General features: G+C 38.3%; 2 protein-coding genes across 3 annotated transcripts; both read left to right on the top strand.

Moving 5' to 3' along the window:
* The first annotated feature begins 1,375 nt into the window (after positions 1-1,375).
* LOC130906203 (olfactory receptor 52D1-like) lies at positions 1,376-9,134 on the top strand. Of its 2 annotated transcripts, none has more exons than XM_057820246.1 (2): positions 1,376-7,938; positions 8,014-9,134. In XM_057820246.1, exon 2 carries the CDS (start codon positions 8,015-8,017, stop codon positions 8,945-8,947), a length of 933 nt encoding a protein of 310 aa, XP_057676229.1. In that variant the 5' UTR covers positions 1,376-7,938; position 8,014; the 3' UTR covers positions 8,948-9,134. The 2 variants fall into 2 exon arrangements, with proteins under 2 accessions (XP_057676229.1, XP_057676228.1); XM_057820245.1 differs by having other exon boundaries at positions 1,804-1,893; positions 7,284-9,134.
* Positions 9,135-13,881: 4,747 nt separating this feature from the next.
* Positions 13,882-14,856, top strand: LOC130906204 (olfactory receptor 52L1-like). The gene has a single exon (XM_057820247.1). The coding sequence runs from the start codon at positions 13,882-13,884 to the stop codon at positions 14,812-14,814; it is 933 nt and encodes a 310-aa protein (XP_057676230.1). The 3' UTR covers positions 14,815-14,856.
* Positions 14,857-20,200: the final 5,344 nt, after the last annotated feature.

Here is a 20,200-nt window from a genome sequence, read left to right as displayed (position 1 = left end):
TGAGAGGGATCCATGGATAGACAGACTTGTGACTTTGTATATTGTGACTAAATATTGCCATCTAGTGTATTTGTTGAGCTTTCAGTAAATGATACTGACGCCATTCAACCCAAATACATGATGGGGTGTGGAGCCATGGCTGTGTGTAGTGCTACCAATAGATACAGTGGGGAGAACAAGTATTTGTTACACTGCCAACTGGCAGTGTATCAAATACTTGTTCTCCCCACTGTATATCTTCTCTGCGTTGGGAAAGAAAATAAGATGTTAAGACAAAAATCAATTGCTACCTTGCTTCCCCACATTGCTTCCCATGATATTTCTAATCGTGGGGGGGGGGGGGATTGTAAGGCATTAGCCAATTAAAAAAGGCTTCAAAGGCTGCCATAATTCACACTTCTTATTACACATTGCCTTTTATCTGTCTGTATAGGTAAAAGGCCGCCATTACCGATTGAGTTCGATAATGCATGAGTGGGTCGTGCTGCGCATGCATTAATTGCGTTAAATATTTTAAAGTGATACATTTTAAATAAATTGATTGCCGCCGTTATTGGGATAAATTTGATAACCCCACCTTAAGCCTAAACTAAAGACTCTAGATGAGTGTAACATCTTATGTCAGTAACGTTAAATACAATTAGAAAACAATTTAATAAAAAAAACTATATATATATTAAAAAAAGGCATGGCCGATATTTTTTTGCCGATTCCGATACTTTGAAAATGACGTGATTGGACCCGGAACATCTCTTATTGTAAAAAAAAATGATGATGATTAAAAAACCGTTAGCATTTTACAATGTTTAAGCTAGCAGACTTTTTCTACGTAAGTTAGCCAATCGTTCTTTTGTTGTACTTAGATCCTCATTTATTTATTCTTTTATACCGTTTAAGGCTCAGCTCAGGTATTCTATTTTTTTATCTTCCTTATTTAATTATTCGATTATTCGAACTAACTAGCTCATCGATTAATCGACTACTTGAACAATCGGTAACTGCAACTTTACTCCCACGTGATACATTAAAGCTGTTCAGAACATAAGAACACTCAGATTCCTATTTTCCGTATCTAAGCACCAGAACAGGACAGGTTAAAAGTCAAATGAATAAATAATAAAAGACGGCAGTCACGAAATTTCATTTTCCAACGTGAAATTTAACTGCAAAACACCAAATTTATTTGTGGTAAATTTCAAGAAATTTCAACGGGAAATTGCTTGCTAGCTTAGCTTTATCGGTTTTGAATTTGGGGGGGGGGGGGGGGGGGGAGCGTCATGATTAAATTCCAAAGGTTTTGGTGAATCCACATGTAAAACTCATGGGGTTTGGTACCTTTAGCAAGATTAAGAACCACTGTTGTAGAAGAGTAGTGAGTGACTGTACTAGATTAGTTTTTCATAATGATGTGGATTAAGTTTCATTCGTTTTCTTACCATGTTAATAATTACGAAACCAATGGTATATCAATCTTATTTGCTTCCACTCCCCATGGAAGTCGACAGCTAACTAACAAACAGGCGCATAAACAAACTGTAAATCTAGGAATTGTTCTCATGCCTATTTATTGTTCATTCTCGTTGGAGGTCTGCGATCTGCATTGTGACATTCAAATTATTAATGATTCCACAGATTCCAACCATGAAACAAAAGACTTGTCACAATGAAATAAAGGCTTTTACTGATAACAGTACATGTGTTATGATCCCTGGCCTTTGGAGACACTTTACACAATGTTGCATCAGTCGTCTCCAAAGGGAGCCCAACTTTGTTTTCATCTGACAGTTTTACTCTCAAGGCACTGTCCAACACACTGGAGGCTAATTTCCTTCAACAGGACTGAAAACAAAGTGGACTAATGGCCTCTAATGAGCATGTATCCAGTAAACACATGTATGTACATGTAACATTGGTTCCTATGTCACCATATTTCCTTTTTGTCTTTATTTTTTAAATCCAGAAAGTATGCCAGTCAATGGAATTTGAGACAGTACTGTATTTTAATTATTTACTTCTAAAACTACAAACTTAAAGGGATAGATTACCTCTTTATCATGTGCATACCAATGGAAAGAATCTTGTTTAATAAATTGAAAGAACACGGAATTAAATTTTCTTATGAGTAAGGGGGAAAAAACCATCAATGCAAGCCAGAATTCCTCGGTATCTATCAATGAGCCTGTGGGTGAGTATAACTGACATCACAAAATAGCTATGCTGGTTATCCGTGTCATTTTTTTATGTTTAACCAATTTTTTTCTCCATTATTAGAGTTCAAAGTATTCGCATATGTTGTTTTTTACTTGAACTAGTTGTCTTTTCCACAGAATTGAAGACCAATATGAGCTGCTTATTTGGAGATTCAGCCACTTGACTATCAATATTTAGACCTGAAAAATGTTATTTCAATAGGTCGACACATTGTTATGTCCTGACATAATGAGTGTTTCAATGGAAATGTTGATAACCACTATCAAAAAATAAGGTAAATTACTGTGTGGCGTTTGCTTGTAACAATACACTTGGGAGAAACAAAGTCTCATTTTAGAATTGAGCCTAGCAGCACAAATTTGAAATCAGGGAAAGAGGACTGAACATTTGTCGAGGAAGAACGATGGCAATTGTGCCTTTCATGAGTCATTCACTCATTCAATGACAGCTATTCTAAAATAAGCCAGACCCTGGAGTGCCAGCTGGTTTAGAGGGTTTTTGACTAATCGAATGTAAAATTGAGAATGAGTGTTCTGTGAAAGAAAAAAATATCAAGCAGAAGAGGTGACTTTTTGTGGCAAAATAATGATTTTAACCAACTAATGTGTGGTTGTTGTTATATATCCAAGACCAGAGTTGTATTTTGTCATTTTTATGACAAGTGCATAATTCTGCTCACTACCACAACACATCTACAAATGTATACATCAGACAATTGGACTCAAGTCGACTCGAGTCGCAAATTTAATGGCTCACAACTCGACTCGGACTTGAACAAAAAAAAACACAGACCCGGACTTGACTCGTGTGAGCTGGGAGGGTCTGAGACTCGAGACTTGACTCAATTTGTGAGGCAATAACTCGAGACTCGACTCGACCTGACTCGTGAGACAATGACTCGAGATTCGAAAAGCTGACTCGAAAAATTTGGATCATGGATAGGTTCCAACCTGCCAATGATTGGCTTGGAACACCTTAATGCTGGTTTATTCCCTGCAGACTATACTGCATTGTTTTTTTACAGTGGCAGTATGGTTTCCCTCAAAAGATAAACCTGAGTGCTTTGTGGGTTGACTGGGGAATATTGGTGAAGGCCTTGACTCAAGTCGACAACCTTTTGGCTTGACATGACTCGTCTTTACAACCTTTGACTTGAAACGACTCGTCTTTATAACCTTGTGACTCGACTGGACTCGACATAACCTCGTGGCTCGACTTGACATAACCTCGTGACTCGACACAACTTGACATAACCTCGTGACTCGACATGACTTGACTCAACATAACCTCATGACTAGATTGAGAGATAACCCCGTGACTCGACTCGACATAACCTCCTGACTTGACTCAACTCGACTCGACCTCCTGGCTCGACTCGGCTCGACATAACCTCCTGGCTCGACTCCATTCTACATAACCTCACAACTCGACCCGACATAACCTTGTGACTTGACTCGGCATAACCTCCTGACTCAATTCGACATAACCTCCTGACTCGACTTGACTCGACATAATCTCTTGACTCGACTCGATATAACCTCCTAAATCGAAATAACTTCGTGACTCCACTCGACTTGACTCGGCATAACCTCATGACTCAACACAACTTGACTCGAGATAACCTCGTGACTCAACTCGAGATAACCCCTGACTCGACTTGACTCGACATAACCTCCTGACTCGACACAACCTCCTGACTCAACTCGACTCGACATAACCTCCTGACTCGACACAACCTCCTGACTCAACTCGACTCGACATAACCTCCTGACTCGACACAACCTCCTGACTCGACTCGGCAGAACCTCCTGGCTCGACTCTGCTCAACGTAACCTCCTGGCTCGACTCCCCTCTACATAACTTCAAAACTCGACTCAACATAACCTCGTGACTCAACTCGAGATAACCCCTGACTCGACCTGACTCGACATAACCTCCTGACTCGACACAACCTCCTGACTCAACTCGACTCGACATAACCTCCTGACTCGACACAACCTCCTGACTCAACTCGACTCGACATAACCTCCTGACTCGACACAACCTCCTGACTCAACTCGACTCGACATAACCTCCTGACTCGACACAACCTCCTGACTCGACTCGGCAGAACCTCCTGGCTCGACTCTGCTCAACGTAACCTCCTGGCTCGACTCCCCTCTACATAACTTCAAAACTCGACTCAACATAACCTCATGACTCGACTTGAGTTGAAATAACCTCGTGACTCGACTCGACTCAAGATAACCTTCTGACTCCACTTGACTCGACATAACCTCCTGACTAGACACAACCTCCTGACTCGACTAGACATAACCTCCTGACACAACTCGACATAACCTCCTGATTCGACTCAACTTGACATAACCAGTCAGCTAGGCATAACCTCCTGGCTCGACTCCACTCTACATAACCTCACAACTCAACTCGACATAACCTCGTGACTCAACACGACTTGACATAACCTCGAGACTACACTTCGAGATAACCTCGTGACTCGACTCGAGATAACCTCCTGACTCGACATAACTTCCAGACTCGACTTGACTCGACATAACCTCCTGACTCGACTCAACTCGACACGATCTCCTGGCTCGACTTGGCTCGACATAACCTCCTGGCTCGACTCCACTCTACATAACCTTGCAACTCGACCCGACATAACCTTGTGACTTTACTCGACATAATCTCCTGACTCGACTCGATATAACCTCCTGAATCGACTCAAGATAACCTCCTGACTCGACTTGACTCGACGTAACCTCCTGGCTCGACTCTGCTCGACGTAATCTCCTGGCTCGACTCCACTCTACATAACCTCGAAACTTGACTCGACATAACCTCTTGGCTCTATTTGACTTGACTCGACATAACCTCGTGACTTGACTCGACATAACCTCCTGACTCGACACAACCTCCTGACTCGACTCGACGTAACCTCCTGACTCGACGTAACCTCCTGACTCGACACAACCTCCTGGCTCGACTCTGCTCGACGAAACCTCCTGGCTCGACGAAACCTCCTGGCTCGACGAAACCTCCTGGCTCGACTCTGCTCGACGTAACCTCCTGGCTCGACTCTGCTCGACGTAACCTCCTGGCTCGACTCTGCTCGACGAAACCTCCTGGCTCGACGAAACCTCCTGGCTCGACTCCGCTCGACGAAACCTCCTGGCTCGACTCCGCTCGACGAAACCTCCTGGCTCGACTCCGCTCGACGAAACCTCCTGGCTCGACTCCGTTCGACGAAACCTCCTGGCTTGACTCCACTCTACATAACCTACCTCGAAACACTCGACATAACCTCATGACTCTACTTGACTTGACTCGACATAACCTTGTGACTCGACTCGACTCAATATAATCTTATGACTCAACTCAATTTGCTCACAACAGGTAAGACTCGGGACTTACTTGTGACTCCGTTTGAGTGCAAAATGTCTGTTTATTCAATTCCAGCCTCACCCAGTGTATTGCGTGGGTGGGAGCCAACTGTGCTCATCTCAAATTTAAAATATGTGAAAATCTTTGGCACTTTCATTTTCGCTCGTCTTTACACAGAGATACGTGATGAAAGTTTCATTTTGAAGGGATCATATTTGCCCATTAGAGTCATTTTGTCATTGTATTGTCCAAAATTTCACGAGATTCTGTTAGCTTTTGATACCTCATTTTAGCACACCTATGGAGAACTTTAAAACAATGCTGGTAATAACCTATTCGGGTGCAACAAACGTTACTGTATAAATATAGCATTGATGATTTGACATTCTAAAACATTCCTCTGTCGGGATGTCGGAATTTGCTGTGTTTCAGATTGATGGAACTGTATGGCCATCAGTGGCAGCCAATGCCAAGTAATTACCATAATTTTTGCACTATAAGGCGCACCTGACTACAAGCCACCACCCACCAAATTTGACACGAAAACGACATTTGTTCAAAGATACGCCGCACTGGACTATAAGCCGCAGCTATCGTCACTGTATTATGGGATATTTACACCAAAAGATATTAACCGGTAACACTTTATTTGACAGCGGCATCATACGACTGTCCTAAGACCAAATGAACTACCATCATTGCTTCAAGAAGCTTTATTTGGCCATCACTGCTCCCTTGGGAGAGACAGTCAACCTCTGCTGCCACCTGCTGTCAACACTGTTGTTGTCCAACATGCCTCCTAGCATGCATTGCAGCGCTACAGATGTAAATAACAATCGAAGTTAATGTTCTGTGCTAATTATTTCTTCAGTCACTATTCCAGTTGTTTCATTAGTTGCTACTTATGGTATTTGGTAACACTTTATTTGACAGTGGCACCATAAGACCCTCATTAGACAATCATAATAATGATATGACACTGTCATGAACATTTAATGAATGCTTATAAAAGATGTCATTTAGTGTTATCCGGCAAATTATCTTCCTTTTAAATGGATGTAAAAGAGCCGAGCTGGACATAAATGGAGTTAGTGACATAATTTGCTGGATGACACTTAATGACATCTGTCATAAGCATTCAGTAACGCCCATGACAGTGTCATGTCATAATTATGACGGTCTTATGACGCCGCTGTCAAATAAAGTGTTATCTATTAACCCAAATAAATCAATGAATAAGTCACACTGGACTATAAGCCGCAGGATTCAAAAGGAAGGAAAAAAAGCGCCATATAGTCCGAAAATTACGGTAGTTAAAATGGGGAATTTCACTTCATTTCCAGCTGCCTCAAGGTCATTTCATTTTCATTTTGGGGTATTTACAGGTCACGATTTGTTGATTTTCAGTTATCCTAGCTACCACGCGTTACAATGTACAAGACATGGATTACACAAGGTGTGCTCTTTGGTCTGTACTGTATGTAAAGCACACGACAGCTCTGGATGCTAACAATCTACATAATTATTTTGGGATAAGTCTGAAAACGCAATATGCTTACCTTGAATATCTGCTAATAAAACCGGAGTTCCCAACAGCATACACTCTCGCTCCCAGCCAGAGTTCCCAACAGCATACGCTCTCTCGCTCTGTTGTCATTGAGACTTTTGCCCAACTTTTGTCTTATCAGGTATTTGCTGCACGCATTTTTCCCTGACGCTCGTCTTGTGAACGACCGACAGTGCTGTCCTGCTCCTCACTTTTCAGATCTGGTTCAAATAGGAAGGGTAGAACCGACGACATGTTGGGAAAGCTAACGAGTGACACGCTGGAATTTCGGCAACGGGCCCGGTGACGTCACGCACTGCGACGTAACAAGAATGGCGACCTATCACTTAAAATAATTTTACAAACTTTATGAAAACAAAAACATTAAGAGGGGTTTTAATATCAAATTATTATAACTCATACTAACATTTATATACTAATATTCTTGTCTTGTCTTAAAAATAGAGGATCCCTTTAAAAGACTAAATTCTGCATCTGAGTCCGCTCCATTCCGTCCAAGTGTGACACTAGTAGAATGACTATGGATGGATAAACTACAATAAATGTGAGTTTCTTATTCATTGTTGTTTAACTTATGATTGACTAGTTTAGCAAATACAGAGTTGGAGTTGCAGCTCAGGCAGGACCCGTCAGGGGACCTTCGCGGATAAACAAGGTGCGTGACCATAGTAACAAGAATTTAACCTTGTGACCCAATAACAAACCAAGACCACCTTGAGTAGCTTAAAAAGGCGCGCACGCACAGGACAAGCATGGAGTGGACGATACTGCCACAGGTACTCTGAATTTCAATTTCAATTCATTACTTTGCTCTTTATGTATTATCACCATGTTTCTTTAATCTCTTTCAGAATGAACAACAGCACAACTCTAACATTCACTCTGACAGCCTACGTGATCCTAGAGAAAAACAAATACGTATTCTTTATTATCTTCCTTTTGCTTTATATTGCTACCGTGTTGCTAAATGTATTATTGATTACTGTCATTCACCAAAACAAAGTGCTGCACCAGCCTATGAATATGTTTGCAAGTATGTTAAGTTTCAATGAGCTCTATGGCAGCAGTGCTTTATTGCCTTTAACTATGAGCATACTCATGTCAAAAACACATGAGATGAGCGTCAACTCCTGCATTGCTCAAGTGTACTGCCTGCACACATATGCAGCCTCAGAGTACTGCATACTAGCGCTCATGGCCTACGACCGCTACCTCGCCATCTGTTACCCGCTACATTATCAAACTATTATGTTACCTTCAAAGGTCAACAAACTAATTGTATTGGTGGGTCTCTATCCATTTATTGCATTTGGATGTTTTTTTTCCATGACTGCACAGCTGAGTTTTTGTGGAAAATTCATACCAAAGTTATATTGCGTCAACATGGAACTGGTTAAAAACGCATGTACAAATACATCCCATATCAACATCGCTGGGCTTCTACTTATCGGATTGTTGATTGCCCCGCAGGTCTTCATGGTTTTTTTCTCCTATGTTCGAATATTCCGAGTGTGTAAGAAATTGTCAAAGAAAAATCAAGTTAGTGCTCTAAAAAAATGTGCGCCACATTTAACATCTTTTTTAAATTTTAGCATCGGCTCCTTATTTGACATAGCGCAGCATAGGTTCGAAATGAGTCATATAGCAATGGAGGCGCGGATTCTTTTGTCAATCTGTTTTGCTGTCGGACCACCTTTTGCTAATCCCATCCTATATGGACTTGGGACGTATTTGATTCGAGTTCATATCAAAAAGCTGTGTAGTACATGCAGGCACAGAGGGTGATTACAACTTGAACTCACTTCAAATGACAAAATGTTGAGTAAGAATGAGGATAAGTGAAAGCGAAAACATGATTCTGCTGCATTCTTTTGAGCTTCTTTTCTATTGTAAATATATTATTTACCAACATGTGAGAATGTCTTTGTAAACACCTTCTTCTTTCATGTTTCATAATAAAAACAACAGTGAATAAATGCATCATTAAAATTGTATTTTGTCCGACTATCCTTCTGATTTTCTTGAGTTGAATGTTATGTACCTACTAAATGAAGTCACTAAATAATCTTATATTTGCGCTGTCCTGTCAAGATGTGATTAAAATACAACAACGCAAATAAATGAGATGATATTGAATATCAGTATGGAACTTAGATGACGTTCATTAAAAAAGTAGGGCTGTCAAACGATTAAAATTTTTAATCGAGTTCATTACAGCTAAAAAATTAATTAATCGTAATTGACCGCAATTAATCGCAATTCAAACCATCTATAAAATATGCCATATTTTTCTGTAAATTATTGTTGGAATGAAAAGATAAGACACAAGACAGGTATATATACATTCAACATACGGTACATAAGTAGTGTATTTGTTTATTATAACAATAAATCAACAAGATGGCATTAACATTATTAACATTCTGTTAAAGCGATCCATGGATAGAAAGACTTGTAGTTCTTAAAAGATAAATGTTAGTACAAGTTATAGAAATTTTATATTAAAACCCCTCTTAATGTTTTCGTTTTAATAAAATTTGTAAAATTTTCAATCAAAAAATAAACTAGTAGCCCGCCATTGTTGATGTCAATAATTACTTACACAATGCTCATGGGTGCTGAAGCCTATAAAATCAGTCGCACCCAAGCGCCAGCAGAGGGCGGCAAAACTCCATAAAACACAATTAACAAGTGGGCATTTCACTCTACTGACATTTAAATCTGAGCGGGACATGTGCGTTAATTGCGTCAAATATTTTAACGTAATTTAAAAAATTAATTACCGCCCGTTAACACGATAATTTTGACAGCCCTATAAAAAAGACAAAACTCCCAGAACCAACTCAGGGATGATAATGAACCTTGGGACAAACAAATATTACATCAACAACTTAGGTAAAAAAAAAAACTAGGACATTTCGATAAAGCTTTTTTTGACAGTGTTGTAATAAGAGCATCATAATTATGACATGACACTGTCATGAGGACAAATTAATCTTAAGTGTCATTAAGTGTCATCCGGCAAATTGTTACTTTTGAACAGATGTAAAAATGCAAACTGGACATAAATGGAGTGAGTGACAAAATTTGTCGGATGACACTTAATGACATCTGTCATAAGCATTCATTAATGCTAATGACAATGTCATATCATAATTATGACGGTCTTATGATTAGAGGTGTGCAAAATTTCCGATTCTTAGATTATTCGCGATTCGGCCGTGGAAGATTCGAGAACGATTCACAAACATCCAAATTCCGATTGCAAACAGTTTGGACACCCCTGGTCTAGGGTCTTGTAACGTCGGGTGAAAGTTTGGTGAGGCTCCCTTAAGTTCTACTGTCAGATAACACATTCCATGTATGCTTAATCTTCGGGAATATTGCTCTGATAATTTCATAAATTGTTATTTATTGACTTGTTTTGCAAATGCACCAATCGTTTTAAATAAAACAAGACATGGAATCATGTTGTCCAAATGTTTTATTGTGATCAATGTCTGTAATAAAAAAAAAAAAAAAAGACATACTATTTACCGCATTGGCCCGAATATAGGACGGCCCTGATTATAAGACGACCCCCTCTTTTTCAAGACTCAAGTTTGAAAAAAAACTTTTTGAACACCAAATTATTTTTATACAGAAAATAATTACAATACATCTGAAACAAATGATTATTAACAATATATTTGAGAGAAAAAGCATGTTATTTTGCCTCATTCAAATCTTAATATCTGAATATTTAAATATGTAAACTAAACTGCAATCACGTTCGTAAATGAATGGCTTCTGGTTTTTGAAATGTAAACAAACCAATCGATTTTGATAAAACAACAAAATTTCAATAACTGCATTAACCATCAAAGTGAGGTCTAACCAACTGTAGTCTTGAAACGAATCTGAATAAGGAAAAACATTGCACTAAAATAATGCAAACTGGTTAAACTTGAGAGTAGCTGAGACCTGTCATGACAGAACATTACTCTTCAAGTTCAGCATTCGCTTGAATGATATCTGGCGCCATCTAGCGTCGTGAATGCGAATAATGTCTAGACCCCGAATATAAGATGACTCCCACTTTTTCAGTCATATTTCAATGCAAAAAACGCCGTCTTATATTTGGGCCATTACGGTATGTTTATATGTACATAAATTGTAGTATTTCCTTGTAACAACAAAATCCGTGTCAGCCCTTCTGCATTCGGCAAATGTAATATCATTTGTAATTTGACCTCATTCTGGTCACTCAAGTGGCTGGCGTATCAATCTACTCCTCACGTCAACAGAGGCTGACAGGCTGTTAAAATTTTGTCCACGAATGATCAGCAAAGTGGTAAGAACAATCATACAATCTTATCTACGTCTCATCTACATCGTGCTGAATCCATTTTGGGAGATTCCGTGGGTTCTTCTGGTTTGACTTTGCATTTTTAACTTTGTCAACACACTGCTTACTTCAACCGCAACTAATGATGTTTTTTCTAAACTGGAAGCGCCACCATAAGCGGATTTTAGGGGGGGCTGGAGGCCAAAAAGTGTCATTGCATGAAATTGACTTTATATATATATATATATATATATATATATATATATTAGGGCTGTCAAAATTATCGCGTTAACGCGCGTTAATTAATTTTTTAAATTAACCACGTTAAAATATTTGACGCAATTAACGCACATGTCCCGCTCAGACAGTATTCTGCCTTTTGGTAAGTTTTACAGCAAGGCATTTTGTGCTGTCTAACAGCGAACTCTTGTGGTCGCTTTGCGACATGGTTTATTTTTTCTTGCCAGTTCAATATGGCTGCACGACATCTCGGGCTGATGCTTACGTTGTAATGTTGTGCTTATATGATCCTTGGAGAAGATTTGTCCGTAAGTATGGTTGTTGTAAATAATGTACATATTATGTTAGTAAGCGAAATGTTATATTTTTTGTATGAGACGCTTTTTGTTTATGTTTAGTGAACCTGTATAGCGTGCTAAGCTAACGTTCTTGCTAATGCAATGCTTGTGTACTTTTTTTTTTGTAGTTTTACGACGGTCTTAAGAGGACAATGGTTTGAGGCCATTTTATTAATAAATCAGATGAAAAAGGAAGAAGTCTGATTATTAAGGCGTCGTTCACTAGTTGTCTAGCTTTGGAAAAAGTAGACGCTTCGGAGTGAGGAAAGCATAGACAGATTTAAATGACAGGAGAGTGAAATGTCCACTACAGTCCTTATGTACCGTATGTTGAATGTATATATCCATCTTGTGTCTTATCTTTCCATTCCAATAATTTATTTTACAGAATATATATATAATTTACAGAAAAATATGGCATATTTTATAGATGGTTTGAATTGCGATTAATTGCGATTAATTACGATTTATCAATTTTTAAGCTGTAATTAACTCGATTAAAAATTTTAATCATTTGACAGCCCTAATATATATATATATATATATATATATATATATATATATATATATATATATATATATATATATATATATATATATATATATATATATATATATATATATATAAAAGTTGTAAAGCAATAAAACTGCAACAAAAATGAATGAAATGAACAAAAAAAAAAGTTTTTATAATGTCTCAAAATTATTTTTCGAACAGATCATGTGACTAGCACCTTAGACGCTCATTTGCTTTGCAAAAAAAAAAAAAAAAAAAAAACGAGGGGAGGGCAATTTTATTTTTCAAATGATTTTTTTTCTTTCATTGAATTTTTTTTTTTTTTTTTTTTGATTGAAGTGATTTTTCTTTTGGAAAATATATTTTTTTGAAGCAACTTATTATATGATTGAATAATAAAGACACAAACGTCCTAGTAAAAATGTGGCCCGAACACAAATCAACATTACTTCAAGCAAAAAAGTACTTCAATCCGGAAAAAAAATTGATCAAAGAAAAATTGTTTTCACGTGCATTTTTTTTAGTTTCAAATTTATTTTTGCATTCCACCAGTTTTTTTTTGGTTTTGTTTTTTGATTAAAGTGACTTTTTTTGGATTGAAAATATATATTTTGATTGACCCAAATCTACCTCCATATGGCTCCGCCCAGGGGATTCAATTTTTGACTGGGGTAACTACATTGGCACGACACTGTACCATATTCAACGGTTGACGATCTTGGCGAAAAGTATTGCCTAAGCAGCCTGATAGAATTCCCCTCAAGAATGATGGGAAACAAAAAACACTCATTGTCAACTTAATATAAATATTCTTGTAAGTTCATTTTATTGCTGACACTGCGTTTCGGGGTCATCAACATGTTGTACCCCCCTGCCCAAAAAGTCAAACTCCGCCAATGAGCGCCGCCCATATTTCGCTCAGGAAACCTTGTCTATAATTTGGCCTTAAATTATGACGCCACTGTCAAATAAAGTGTTACTAAAAATTTTTTTATTTTTTTTTAGCTTATAATGAACTAATTTAGCAAATACAAAGTTGGAGTCGCATTTACCAGGTGCTTAGGCAGGACCTGTCAAGGGACCTTCGCGGATAAACAACCTGCGTGACCATAGCAACAAGAATTTGACCTTGTGACCCAATAACAAACCAAGGCCACCTTGAGTAAGCTTAAAAAGGCGCGCACTCGCAGGACAAGCATGGAGTGGAAGACACTGCCATAGGTACTCTGAATTTCAATCTCAATTGCTTACCATGCTTTTTATGTATTATCACCATGTCTTTTTAATCTCTTTCAGAATGGACAACAGCACAACTCTAACATTCACTCTGACAGCCTACTTGATGCTGGCGAAACACAAATATGTCTTCTTTATTCTCTTCCTTTTGCTTTATATTGTTACCGTGGTGCTAAATGTATTATTGATTACTGTCATTCACCAAAACAAAGATTTGCACCAGCCTATGAATATCTTTGCAAGCATGTTAAGTTTCAATGAGCTCTATGGCATGAGTGCATTATTGCCTTTAACTATGAGCATACTCATGTCAAAGACACATGAGATAAGCGTCAACTCCTGCATTGCTCAAGTCTACTGGCTGCACACGTACGGTTCCTTGGAGTATTGCATTCTAGCTCTAATGGCCTACGACCGCTACCTCGCCATCTGTTACCCGCTACATTATCAAACCATTATGTTACCTTCAAAGGTCAAGGCACTGATTGCATTGGTGGCTGTCTATCCATTTATTGTATTTGGTTGTTTTTTTTCCATGACTGCACAGCTGAGTTTTTGTGGAAAATTCATACCAAAGTTATATTGTCTCAACATGGAACTGGTTAAAAACTCATGTACACCGACATACCATATCAACATTGCGGGGCTTCTACTTATCGGATTGTTGATCGCCCCGCAGATCTTCATGGTTTTTTTCTCTTATGTGCGAATATTCCGAGTGTGTAAGAAATTGTCGAAGAAAAATCAAGTTAATGCTCTCAAAAAATGCGCGCCCCATTTAACATCTTTTTTAAATTTTAGCATCGGCACCTTATTTGATGTTGCACAGCAGAGGTTCGACATGAGTCATATAGCGATGGAGGTGAGGATTCTCTTGTCAACCTTTTTTGCTGTCTGCCCACCCTTTGCTAATCCTATCCTGTATGGACTCGGGACGTACCTGATCCGAGTTCATATCAAAAAGATGTGTAATAGATACAAGCAGAGAGGGTGATTACAAGTTGGACCCACTTCAGACAACAAAATGAGGATAATAGAAAGCAAAAACATGACTGGTGCACTCTTCTGAGCTTTTCTTTTCTATTGTAAATATACTAGATTAACCAACACGTGAGAATATCTTTACTTTTTCCATGTTCATATTAAAAACAACAGTAAATATATGTTGAAATAAATGTTATATGCACTCAGGTGACTTGAAGTTCCTCTCTGAGACCTTGTCTTAATTGTCCTAATATGTGTGTTGGAAAGCTTAAAATCTCTATTTTGTGGGGGAAGAAAAGGTTTGATCAGCAGGGCATTTTTACACCTTAAAAGCATGTTAAATCAGGTGAGTGAAAAATCGACAATTTTGATACCTTTGACATTTTCTTTAAGTTTCTCATTAAAAAAAAAAAAAAAGTTTTGGACACCCATCCTGGTACATAATAAATAACGAACACTTCAAAATGATCCCCCTTTGTCTACTCAAGTCTTGATAATCAATATGCATGCACCAAGACATGTGGATGGATGTACACTAATAAAGGAAATTGGTGTGTGAGTTTTAATTCAGCTTTGTGTCTTATTTTGTAAATAAACATGGCTAAACGGGGAGTTAGCTGTATAATTAATGATAATTTACTGCATACATTTTTATTAGAGATGTCCCGATCGATCGGGATCACGTCATTTTCAAAGTATCGGAATCGGCAAAAAAATATCGGACATGCCTTTTTTTAATATATATATATATTTTTTAATTAAATCGTTTTCTAATTGTATTTAACGTTACAGACATACAGTGCCTTGCAAAAGTATTCGGCCCCCTTGAACCTTGCAACCTTTCGCCACATTTCAGGCTTCAAACATAAAGATATAAAATTTTAATTTTTTGTCAAGAATCAACAACAAGTGGGACACAATCGTGAAGTGGAACAAAATTTATTGGATAATTTAAACTTTTTTAACAAATAAAAAACTGAAAAGTGGGGCGTGCAATATTATTCGGCCCCCTTGCGTTAATACTTTGTAGCGCCACCTTTTGCTCCAATTACAGCTGCAAGTCGCTTGGGGTATGTTTCTATCAGTTGTGCACATCGAGAGACTGACATTCTTGCCCATTCTTCCTTGCAAAACAGCTCGAGCTCAGTGAGGTTGGATGGAGAGTGTTTGTGAACAGCAGTCTTCAGCTCTTTCCACAGATTCTCGATTGGATTCAGGTCTGGACTTTGACTTGGCCATTCTAACACCTGGATACGTTTATTTTTTAACCATTCCATTGTAGATTTGGCTTTATGTTTTGGATCATTGTCCTGTTGGAAGATAAATCTCCGTCCCAGTCTCAGGTCTTGTGCAGATACCAACAGGTTTTCTTCCAGAATGTTCCTGTATTTGGCTGCATCCATCTTCCCGTCAATTTTAACCATCTTCCCTGTCCCTGCTGAAGAAAAGCAGGCCCAAACCATGATGCTGCCACCACCATGTTTGACAGTGGGGATGGTGTGTTCAGGGTGATGAGCTGTGTTGCTTTTACGCCAAACATATCGTTTTGCATTGTGGCCAAAAAGTTCAATTTTGGTTTCATCTGACCAGAGCACCTTCTTCCACATGTTTGGTGTGTCTCCCAGGTGGCTTGTGGAAAACTTTAAACGAGACTTTTTATGGATATCTTTGAGAAATGGCTTTCTTCTTGCCACTCTTCCATAAAGGCCAGATTTGTGCAGTGTACGACTGATTGTTGTCCTATGGACAGACTCTCCCACCTCAGCTGTAGATCTCTGCAGTTCATCCAGAGTGATCATGGGCCTCTTGGCTGCATCTCTGATCAGTTTTCTCCTTGTTTGAGAAGAAGGTTTGGAAGGACGGCCGGGTCTTGGTAGATTTGCAGTGGTCTGATGCTCCTTCCATTTCAATATGATGGCTTGCACAGTGCTCCTTGAGATGTTTAAAGCTTGGGAAATCTTTTTGTATCCAAATCCGGCTTTAAACTTCTCCACAACAGTATCTCGGACCTGCCTGGTGTGTTCCTTGGTTTTCATAATGCTCTCTGCACTTTAAACAGAACCCTGAGACTATCACAGAGCAGGTGCATTTATACGGAGACTTGATTACACACAGGTGGATTCTATTTATCATCATCGGTCATTTAGGACAACATTGGATCATTCAGAGATCCTCACTGAACTTCTGGAGTGAGTTTGCTGCACTGAAAGTAAAGGGGCCGAATAATATTGCACGCCCCACTTTTCAGTTTTTTAATTGTTAAAAAAGTTTAAATTATCCAATAAATGTTGTTCCACTTCACGATTGTGTCCCACTTGTTGTTGATTCTTGACAAAAAAATTAAATTTCATATCTTTAGGTTTGAAGCCTGAAATGTGGCGAAAGGTAGCAAGAGTCAAGGGGGCCGAATACTTTTGCAAGGCACTGTAACATGTTGCACTCATCCAGATTCTTTAGTTTAGGCTTAAGGTAGGGTTATCAAATTTATCCCGATAACGGCGGTAATTAATATTTTTAAAAATGTATCACGTTAAAGTATTTAACGCAATTAATGCATGCGCTGCACGACCCACTCACGCATTGTCGCGTTCAATCTGTAATGCGTTCTCAGAGGAGGACCTGGAGATGTGACTTGGTCCTCATTGAGCATGAGAGCCGACCCGCCTGATGCGATAAAATCATGACAAGCTTTACTTAGAGCCAATTAACTTTAATTAATTATATTAACAATTAATGCTTGATCAACATCAACTGACAAAATAAAGGGCATTATGCGGCTCCCACATTAACTCCAAACCTTTGTAAAAGTGGGATGTCCTCCTCATAAGACCTCATTGAACGTGCATGTTTAGCTTTGTAAAATGCGAGCAAAAACACATTTGTCAGATCATGGCACTGTTCTTAATTACCTTTATTCCGCCACTTGTCCATTGGGCGAGTGGGGTCCTGTCTGACATCGATAGTTTGCTTAACTGCCACCTGCTCTCTGTTTTTTTCGTGCTTTTGGTTGGCTGAAATTCTTTGACCCTACATAAAATGCGCAGCTCTTATCAGCGACATTGGGATTCTCACGGCACATTTTGTACCGCATTTCCGTGCGAGCATCATTTGCTTCTAGCAATGGTACCTCCTGCAGCCACTTTTCAGCAAAAGTCCTTTTTTCGGTAGCTCTGGTGACGTCTCTGTCGTCTGTCTGTCTTTTGACGGGGGTGGGCGAAGACGGAAATAATTACTGAGTGGGGCCTGCCTCTTCGATATTTTGAGAAGTTATTTTCTCGTGTCCGCCTCAAAAACTGGTCAGCCATCGGTACGCAAAAGCGTATGGAAGCCGTTGAGGGCCAGCGCGTTTGTCTACGTCCGGTGCGCATGCGCGCATGCGGACCACTTATGTGCACCCCTGTATATATATATATATATATATATATATATATATATATATTAGGGCTGTCAAAATTATCGCGTTAACGCGCGGTAATTAATTTTTTAAATTAATCACGTTAAAATATTTGACGCAATTAACGCACATGTCCCGCTCAGAAAGTATTCTGCCTTTTGGTAAGTTTTACAGCAAGGCTTTTTGCGCTGTCCAACAGCGAACTCTTGTGGTCGCTTTGCGACATGGTTTATTGTTTTCTTGCCAGTTCATTATGGCTGCACGACGTCTCGGGCTGATAATGTTGTGCTTATATGATCCTTGGACAAGATTTGTCCGTAAGTATGGTTGTTGTAAAGAATGTACATATTATGTTAGTAAGCGAAATGTTATATTTTTTGTATGAGACGCTTTTTGTTTATGTTTAGTGAACCTGTATAGCGTGCTAAGCTAACGTTGTTGCTAATGCAATGCTTGTGTACTTTTATTTTGTAGTTTTACGACAGTCTAAAGAGGACAATGGTTTGAGGCCATTTTATTAATATATCGGATGAAAAAGGAAGAAGTCTAATTATTAAGGCGTCGTTCACTAGCTGTCTAGCTTTGGAAAAGGTAGACGCTTCGGAGTGAGGACAGCATAGACAGATTTAAATGACAGTAGAGTAAAATGCCCACTACAGTCCTTATGTACCGTATGTTGAATGTATATATCCATCTTGTGTTATCTTTCCATTCCAACAATTTATTTTACAGAATATATATATAATTTACAGAAAAATATGGCATATTTTATAGATGGTTTGAATTGCGATTAATTGCGATTAATTACGATTAATTAATTTTTAAGCTGTAATTAATTCGATTAAAAATTTAATTGTTTGACAGCCCTAATATATATATATATATATATATATATATATATATATATATATATATATATATATATATATATATAAGGCAGCGTAAAATGAGTAGAGAGAATTTTGGCAGCTTTTGGAGCCTTTTTTTAATTGGCTAAAGCCGTACAATCCCTCTCCCTACGATTAGAAATATCGTGGGAAGCAATGTGAGGAAGAAAGTTAGTAAGTGATCTTTTTCTTAACACCCTGTTATTTCCCAACGCAGAGAAAATATATCAATTGGTAGCACTACGCACAGTCATGGTTGCACTTCCCATCATGCATTTGGGCAGAAGTTAAATGGCTGCAGTATCATTTACTGAAAGCTCAACAAATACACTAAATGGCAGTATTTAGTCACAATATACAAAGTCACATTTATCCTTTAAGAATTACAAGTCTTTCTATCCGTGGATCCCTCTCACAGAAAGAATGTTAATAATGTAAATGCCACCTTGAGGATTTATTGTCATAATTAACAAATACATTACTTATGTACTGAATGTTGAATGTATATATTTTTCCGAGTTTTATTCATTTTTTTCTTAATGCATTGCCAAAATGTATATGATCGGGAAAAATTATCGGGAATGATAGGAATTGAATCGGGAGCAAAAAAAAAAAAAAAAGCAATCGGATCGGGAAATATCGGGATCGGCAGATACTCAAACTAAAACGATCGGGATTGGATCGGGAGCAAAAAAACATGATTGGAACAACCCTAATTTTTATATTTGGCTTGATTTTAATCTGCAAACAAAAAAGATTTCCGGGGAATTTTAGGGGTTGAATTCCAATACCGTAATATTTTATTTTTTGTAGTGGGCTTTTAAATTTTTTTTTTATTATGAAAAAAGAATGTGAAGGCAGGACTGAGAATGAAAGGGTCCATATGCATAAAAGGAGCATATAAATGTGGACACTATTTATTTATTGTATTTAGTAGGGCTGTCAAAATTATCGTGTTAACGGGCAGTAATTAATTTTTTTAATTAATCACGTTAAAATATTTGACGCAATTAACGCACATGCCCCGCTCAGATTAAAATGACAGAGTGTAATGTCCGCTTGTTACTTGTTTTTTGGTGTTTGGTGCCCTCTGCTGGCGCTTGGGTCCAACTGAT

This window comes from Corythoichthys intestinalis, chromosome 18, assembly GCF_030265065.1.
Source record: "Corythoichthys intestinalis isolate RoL2023-P3 chromosome 18, ASM3026506v1, whole genome shotgun sequence".
In the NCBI taxonomy this organism is placed as follows: Eukaryota; Metazoa; Chordata; class Actinopteri; order Syngnathiformes; family Syngnathidae; genus Corythoichthys; species Corythoichthys intestinalis.
This window is presented reverse-complemented; position numbering and strand designations above follow the sequence as displayed.